The following is an 8,382-nucleotide window of genomic DNA, read 5'->3' on the forward strand; positions in this document are numbered from 1 at the left end:
GGCAATCAAGAGGACTATGGCACAAATTGGATCTAAACACATAGAAATGAGGCTAAATTGAGTCTATTAGGTCCTGAAAACCAATGCGCTTGTACAATTCTGGGCATAAGTCCCACAAACAGTTATTAAAAAGCATATTTTGCTAATTTTTGGGGGTTGGGGGAGATAAGGTAGCTTAATTCCTTTTGGAATGTGAGGTTTTCTGTAATCTCAAGCAAAGTTGTGATTCCTCTGTTTTTGTGTAGCCTGTTCTCCTAGACAGCAGCAGTATACTCCCTGATCGAATTCTTCTTATGGACACCTTCTTCCAGATACTTATCTATCATGGAGAGGTAGGAACATATCACTTGAAACATACTGAGCAATTCTCACTGTCGGTAAGCATTAGGATCATTTGAATTATCTCATTAAAACTAACCATTGAAGAATCCATAATACCTTCAAAGCAGACCTCCAACATTTAATTAACTTGCTTGGTATTTGGTGAAATATTAACGAAGTATCATAATTCATTACAGCCATGAACTACTAAAGTTACCTTAGTTTTACAGATTAAGATTCTTTAGTGGATGATAACTGCTCATTTCATGTAGCTAATAAATAATTTAATTGACCTTTTTATGGCAATAAATAAAAATGGAACTTAGTAACACAACTATTCTTCCTAGACCATTGCTCAATGGCGCAAAGCTGGCTATCATGACATGCCTGAATATGAAAATTTCCGACATTTATTACAAGCACCTGTAGATGATGCCCAAGAGATTCTGCACAGCAGATTCCCAATGCCACGTTATGTTGACACAGAGCATGGAGGAAGCCAGGTACCTTATTTTACAGTTTGACATTAACTTTTAGCAATTTACCTTTTTTGTATTTTGTTTTACATTGCAAGCATTTGGAGGGGTGGAGGAAGTGTGCTCAAGAATTACCTCAGTTTTTTCTGGAATTCTTGGGTTGCAAATCAGTCACTATAGTGGACATTCTACATTTCGTGTTAGCTTCCTTGTACAAATACAGAAGATGCGTGAATTCTTTTTCCTTTGGGTTGTGCATGCCTTATGAAATGTGTCTGTTCCCATTCCATCTTGACACATTGCCGATAACATTCAAGTTTGTTTATTTCAGTGTTACCTTTGTCTCCAAAGCTTAATCTCAGAATTTTGTTTCTCAGGTTTATCTGTTACTCCAGATAAAATTTGAATAACTGCTTAATTTTGATGGTATATTTATTATTTTAGGATACCTCAAAGCTATATCAGACCAATATGAAGGAGCTTTATGCTGCGAGTTACTGATTAGGGGTGAAGGGACCATGATTATTAGAAGAATTGATTTTACATTGTAACATCAACAGGACGTGAAAGAGGGGATCCTCACAGTAGCTTCATTGAGTCAGTTTTTATTGAGTCAAAGGCAGTGGCTTAGATTAATGCCCCTGTAATTTAGGCCAAACCAAACAATTTGGTAAAGGAACAAAAGATGTTTTAATTCTTTTCCTGTTATAATGGGTCTTAATTGTTCAATCCATTACCCAACACAAAAGGATCTGAAGGACCCTGACATGCAGCACTCTGGGATTTTAGCTACAAGATTAAATTGGAAAAGCTGGGATTGAAGAATAATGAAGATTGAAAGAGATTCAATAGAATTGTGGCAGGTTTAAATAAAGTGAACAGGGAAGAGCTGTTCCCATTAGCTCATAGTATATAGACTAGGGGATACAGATTTAAGGTTTTGGGTGGGAAATACAGGGGCAATGTGAGGAGGGACTTTTTACGCAGTGGGTGGTGATGACTTGGAGCTCATTGTCCATGAAGGTGGCAGAAGCAATGGCATGGATTCAGTGGGCCAAATGGCCTCCGTTATATCAATAATTGCTTTATATGTTCTACATTGCACCAGTGAATACACTTCTTGATTGTATGTTCTTGGTTGCAAAGCACTTTGGGATGTCCTAAGATTATGAAATGTGCTATATAAATGTCTGTTTTCTTTCATTAATATTTATGAATATTTCATAAACAGGCTCGTTTCTTGTTGTCCAAAGTAAATCCTTCACAGACCCATAACAACATGTATGCATGGGGACAGGTAAACCAACTTCTTTTTAAAACACATTCTAATTTGAAACATGAACTGATAGATTTAACTTTTATTTGCTGAAAAATTCATGTAGGATGTAATGATTTATTTCCATTATTTATGGCATACTCTGATCTGTAGACTTTGTGAGATATTTAAATGATAAAAGTTAGAAATTGTTTTTGTTTCACTGTGTTGGTGTCTATACTTATTGGTCAGATGAAGATATTATCTCAAATACTTATTCATGAGAAGCACAATGAGTTGTTAGCAGAGGATGCAATATCTAAACTCATTCTTGTCAGTGAATCATTAAGAGTTTTGATGGCTCATATTTGTAAGGAGCACTGAATCACTCAACATTGCACTGTTTTAGAATAATAGTTTTGTTTTTTGAGGCAATCTTAGTTCATAGTGCTATGGTGTACGGCATATATCAGGCTACTTACAGCTATTAAACTTCTGAAGAACAGTGCCCTCTCTCAAGTGACCTATGCCCTAAAATCTAGCTGATTTATTGTAGCAAGTTACAATGTTGCTCGTCCTATTGAAGCCCATATATGAATCTTTTCCATAGGAGGCTGGAGCACCAATCCTGACTGATGATGTCAGCCTACAAGTGTTCATGGATCATCTGAAAAAGCTAGCAGTCTCCAGTGCCACCTGAGTGTAGAATGGTGGTGAAGTAACATGTGGCCCTTGTGAGGAGCAGGACAAAGAGTCAGCAACCTATTTGTGCAGATTATATAAAGCATCTACATCTGTATTACTTGCCTTTTTCGACAGAGCAGATTTGCACCGAGTTGGTAATCCACCAAAGGAGGACTTAATGAATTGCTTATCTTCATTTGATATATTATTGCTTTTGTCCTATCTAGTATATAGGCATGTTCTACAATTAGTGCTTCCATATACACTACAGTGAAAATCACTGATTTAGAGTTCCAATTTCTGCCTTGATGAACAAATATCCACATCAGTATTGTTATTTTTAATGTCTCATTTGTTCCTATTTCTTTTTTCTAATTGATAAGTGTAACCTCATGTAGAACTCTTATCAACAATCAAATAAAATTAGAGTTTTGTGGAGAGACCTGACCTGTGACATATTTAGACTTTACAAAGATTGCAGTGTATTTTTGTCATTATGTACAATTCATCCCAATTTCCACAATTTTTTTTTTGGCTGTCGCTTTAAACAGCTTTGCATTGTGTCATATAACATTAGAAATACAGTATTTCTAATAAAATGTAACATTTTAAGGCATTCTCACCCACTCTATTTTACCTTAAGTAGACTTTGAGACTCACTTTGTGAGACATGTCACTATTGTGCTTAAATTTATTCAGCTTTCATTATGGCACAGACATAGAATGAAACTTCTACCTGTCCTCATTGTAATGCATCAAAAGTGGTTGAATGTTAAATGGATATTAAATATTTAATGGTGTAAAACAGGAGGAATGTTAATTTTAAAACTTAGCATATAATTTGTAAACATTTTTTAAACAGCATCATTTTACTGGATGCTAAGAACTCGCTATAATCTATCAGGATTCAAATTTAATTTTATACTGTTCTGAACCTCAACATTAGTTGTGACGTTGCATATCACCTTTCCAGCACCTCATTGTTGTCCCAATTCAATTTTTTATGAGGGAATGAAGAGAAATTATATATATATTAACAGATGGAGTTTTGAATATCATGTGTGTCTGGAGTTTTGAATATTGTGTGTGTCTGGGGTTTGCTGATGGTTTTGAGCTTGTGTATGCAACTATGGTGTTCCTCAAAACTCAAGCTTGATGATACATAAGGGTTTAAAGAAAAACTCTCTAATAGCTTGCTGAATTTTGTAAATAGCCGCAAAATGATCTATTTTATCTTTAACCAATATCCACCATAAGCCCACTGATCATCAGAGACAGCTCAACCACAATTGCTTCTACTCACCTTTCCCTAGGGTTGCTATTGCATTCTCGCAGTTTCTCTACCTCTGTTCCATCTATTATGATTTCTTCTTCCATGCTTCCAGTATGTCTTCCTTTTTTCCTCAGCCAATGATACCCCTCCACCATGGTTGACAAGGCTCCTGGACTGTATTTGTTATTTTCAACCCTCACTCTTCTCTCTCTTTTAGAATCACAATCACTCCCTCTGTTGTACTTCAGTTTCCACCTCCACATTTAACAGATCATCTTCTGCCATTTTTGCACCATTTATGTCCCAACCAAACACTTTTTTCCCTCTTCCCTCAACATTCCAAAAGGGTTATTCACTTTGTGGCATGATTGACTGTGCAATGTTTTGGGATAGCTGCTGGTTGTGAAAGGCACTACATAAATGCAAGTCTTTCCAGTCACCTGTCACTTTTAATTCTCTGCTCCATTCCTTTTCTGGTGTGTCTTTCCAAGGCCTCTTGCACCTTTTGAATGAAACTCACTGGATTCCAGGAACTGCACCTCATTTTCTGATTCAGCGCTTTACAACCTTCTGAGCTCAACATTGAATTCAATTTCAGATCATTACTACTGCTGCCATTTTTTCAAACAGCTTGTTGAAAATGATTCTGCTATTTCCAGTTACTCCTCTACAATCACCTTTCTGTTTCTTTTTCTGTCTCTCTTCATGCAGCATCCTTGGTTTTCCATGTTGCCATGATATCACAATGGGGCAAGTGAAAGAGGCAGACCCCAAGACTTACCTGAATTGGTACAGGGATTGAACACATACCTTTGGTGTTATTAAACATGGACTCTTAAATTGAGCTGACCAGCCCTTCTTTCTTTTTACCTGTCCACTTGCCATTGTCTTTTGCCTTGCAAAAGCATCTTATTCACATGATCTCATCAGTCTTCCACCTTACCATGAATGCCCCTTTTTGTTCTCTATCCCCCTTCACTCTTTGTCTTGTCTCTGACCCTCCTTAAAACCTGTTGCATCTCTAACTTTGTTAAGGTCTGATAGAAGGTCACTGACCTGAAACATTATCTCTTTCTTTCTCCACACATGTTGCTTGAACTCCCAGGTATTTCCAGCATTTCCTGTTTTGTTTCCAATTTCCGGCATCTGCAGTATTTTGCATTTATATTCCAATGGACGAGTTTAGGTTGAAGTCTGAGAGTGCTGTGCTTTGTCTGAAAATACTGGTACCAGTCATGCTGGAGATATGAAATTTATTGACTGTGTCGGAAGGACAGTCTGCAGGATCCTGAGGTGAATCTTCTTGGAGTGCCCAGTTGTGCCAGATTGGGGAGAGGACTGATTGCTGCACCGGAATTTTCAATAGGCTAAAGACCTGTTTACAACCTGAGAAAGTTGCGGCAACTGTATTTCTGTTTCTCTCCATCTCTTCTGAGGGCTTCTGGAAGGTCAGCTGTACAGTGAGGGTGGGGGAAATCTTCCAGCTATCCATTTCGGGCATAGGTCTTTGTCAGGACGCTAGGAACTTCGATCAGATGTCTTCCCATTAAAAATGTCTGAGGTTTAGGAGGCTATTTACCATCCTTGTCTTTGAGACCTTTTGATAGTTTTTTGCTGCCAAGAAGAACTGAGAGGCATGACTGTCAGTGTCATGGAATTTATAGCTTCCCATCTTTGAGTAATATTTGAAAACGTTAGAAGAGCAAGGTTTTTTTTCATCTTTATTGTGTTTACTCTACCCAGGACTAACGTATGAACAGAGGAACAAAATAGTGCAGTAAAAAAACTTGCTGGGTCATCTGACTAAGAAATAGTAATGCAACTGGGCAACAAGACCACTCCCAGTACTCCCCATACACCAGCTCCTTGCAGATGTGAAAGAAAATTGTGATTTAAAGAAAACCTTAGGTCAATTTGGGTGAAAAAGTAATTCTGACAGTTCCTCTCTGACCCCTCAATTAACACATATTTAAATGTTTGTATAGTTGACAGAATGTTTTGTGGTACTGTCAGTGGTAAACAGAGTGATTGGCTTCCCAAAGAACAGGCTGCATTGGTGCTACCCTTGTGAACATACTTGTGCATTAACTTTAATGCACAAGAAAAGATTCCCTTCCATCAATGTGCGGGTTATATGTGACCACTGCAATAAAGCACAAGCTCAGTTACTCCTTTAAGACATTTCTACCCATCCACGTAGCCATTGCCATTTACTATTCAGAAACTTTGGTGGAAAACCCGAAGGACAGGACATAAACAAGATTGAAAATGGCAAAATCGAAGTTAAGTTGGCTCAGGAAAATAGGGTTAGGTGCATAGGTGTTTTTATAAAGGGATTGTAGGAGAAAGAGTGTAGAATGAAGCAAATGCTGAGCGAGTTGGTGAATTCCAGAGTTTTACCGTCTTCAGGGAATATATACACTTGAGGTATGAGACAAAATAGTTGTAGGAGAGTGTATTTGCCTCTTGAGCAGAGCAAAAGGGAACAAACATTAGAATTTTTGATGAATGGAAAACGGCTATGGTGGCAAGATTCAATGGATATGGATGTTTTAGAGATCATGGCTTCTTAGAAAGTTAAGCTTGTTGAGGGAGAATGTCTAACATTAAAGGGAAACGCTGCTTTTCGGAGGCAGCTTCAGAAATGGTGATGTAGGGTGGAATTAGCTCCAACTGTCGAATTTCCTTGAAAACTGGAATAGTTCACGCTGTTTTTTTTTCAGTGGCAGTTCAGACTAGAATCCTAGAAACCCTACAGTGGAGAAGGAGGCCATTCGGCCCATCGAGTCTGCACCGACCACAATCCCACCCAGGCCCTACCCCCACATATTTACCCGCTAATCCCTCTAACCTACGCATCTCAGGACTCTAAGGGGCAATTTTTAACCTGGCCAATCAAACTAACCCGCACATCTTTGGACTGTGGGAGGAAACCGGAGCACCCGAAGGAAACCCACGCAGATACGAGGAGAATGTGCAAACTCCACACAGACAGTGACCCAAGCCGGGAATTGAATTCAGGTCCCTGGAGCTGTGAAGCAGCAGTGCTAACCGCTGTGCTACCGTGCCGCCCCCACTCTCTGTGCACTGCAGAGGCTACCAGCGTGAATATCATTAGATTTCAGGAAGCGTGGCCTATTCCCACTGGAGAGGCTGAAATCAGCACGCTGTGGGGGCTACTGTGCATGAGCCGATCTATCAGTGCCGAGATCAGCGCATGCGCAATGGCCACACACTAACCCAATTGCTGGCCAACCCCGCAATGACGGCTCTCTGCACCTCCCACCATTCCTGGGCCCAGCTCCGAATCCCCCCCCCCCCCCCTCCTGACATGCCCCGATCTCCTGGCTGTGTCTCTCTCCCCACCCCCAACAGTTAGCCCCACACCCCCGCAGTGACGACCCCCTCCCAGCCCGTCCCAATTGCTGGCCTCCCTCCTTCCCCCACTGCGGAGTGGCAGCGGGACCCCCACCCCCCCAGCATCACTGATCGCCCCCAGGCCCCGCCCTGTCTTTTGGCACTGCCCGATGGCCAGTGCTAAGGTGCCCTCTGGGCATTGGCACTTTGGCCCTTGGGCAGTGCCAGGGGCCCAGCCTGGCACTGCCAAGGTACCAGTGCCCAGGGAGCACCCCCAGCCATCACCCAACCCTCTGGCGGAACCACCGCCGGTTTGGCAAAATTGAAAATTAAGCGTGTCTCTCTTGAATGAAGCAACTCAAATTTGTAGCAGCCTACACCTAGAATAAACCATTGCCTCTGCACAAGCATTCTGGACACACATTCCTAGGATATTCCAGTGTAGTCCTCTGCAAGATATCTGTGCATTACAGCATTCCCAATACAGCTTTGGTTTGCTTCTCTTTATCGAAAAGCAATCAGGAGATACAAATGGGTGTTTAATGCTGCAGAATTGTCTTCAAAATGCATGCTAGGATTTCTTGTCCTCTCCATTGCAAAGTCTGTTGATAGAGTAGTTAGAGAAACAAAGACATGAAACCATTACTGAGGTTGTGAAGTTAAAAGCAAATGATTAGTTTTGTATTCTTTTAATTGTTCATAGAATCATAGATGTCCAGTTAGCTATAATGCTGACTTTGGAATAGTGATTGATTTGTATATTTTAATCTATTTCAAGCAGTCTTGGCTATCTTTTTTCTGAACTTTAAGTTCCTCCTGCGGCTTGTTGGATTGTCTGAGGATGAGAAGGTGAAGCTGCCTGCAGGATTCAGTTTTTGCAGTCTTTGAGCTGACTGCAAAGAAGGTTGTGAGAGATTGATGTGGGTGCCTTACTTTTGGGTAATGAGAGAACTGCCTAGAAGTAGTTCCGACTGAGCATTGAATATCCATGTAATCCAGTTTGACAGTTTTAAATA

The 8,382-nt window shown here is 40.3% G+C and overlaps 1 protein-coding gene across 7 annotated transcripts in view; it reads left to right on the forward strand.

Moving 5' to 3' along the window:
• The window catches only part of sec23a (Sec23 homolog A, coat complex II component), a 103,912-nt gene extending 101,046 nt beyond the window's left edge, over positions 1 to 2,866 (forward strand). For all 7 annotated transcript variants that reach the window (XM_078233760.1, XM_078233756.1, XM_078233759.1 and 4 more), the window contains 4 exons: positions 246 to 332; positions 669 to 824; positions 2,029 to 2,094; positions 2,663 to 2,866. In XM_078233760.1, the coding sequence (XP_078089886.1) occupies positions 246 to 332; positions 669 to 824; positions 2,029 to 2,094; positions 2,663 to 2,752 (399 nt within the window). In that variant the 3' untranslated portion in view covers positions 2,753 to 2,866. The remainder of the gene's footprint in view (positions 1 to 245; positions 333 to 668; positions 825 to 2,028; positions 2,095 to 2,662) is intronic.
• The last annotated feature ends 5,516 nt before the right edge of the window (positions 2,867 to 8,382 follow it).

Source organism: Mustelus asterias, chromosome 18 (assembly GCF_964213995.1).
Source record: "Mustelus asterias chromosome 18, sMusAst1.hap1.1, whole genome shotgun sequence".
In the NCBI taxonomy this organism is placed as follows: Eukaryota; Metazoa; Chordata; class Chondrichthyes; order Carcharhiniformes; family Triakidae; genus Mustelus; species Mustelus asterias.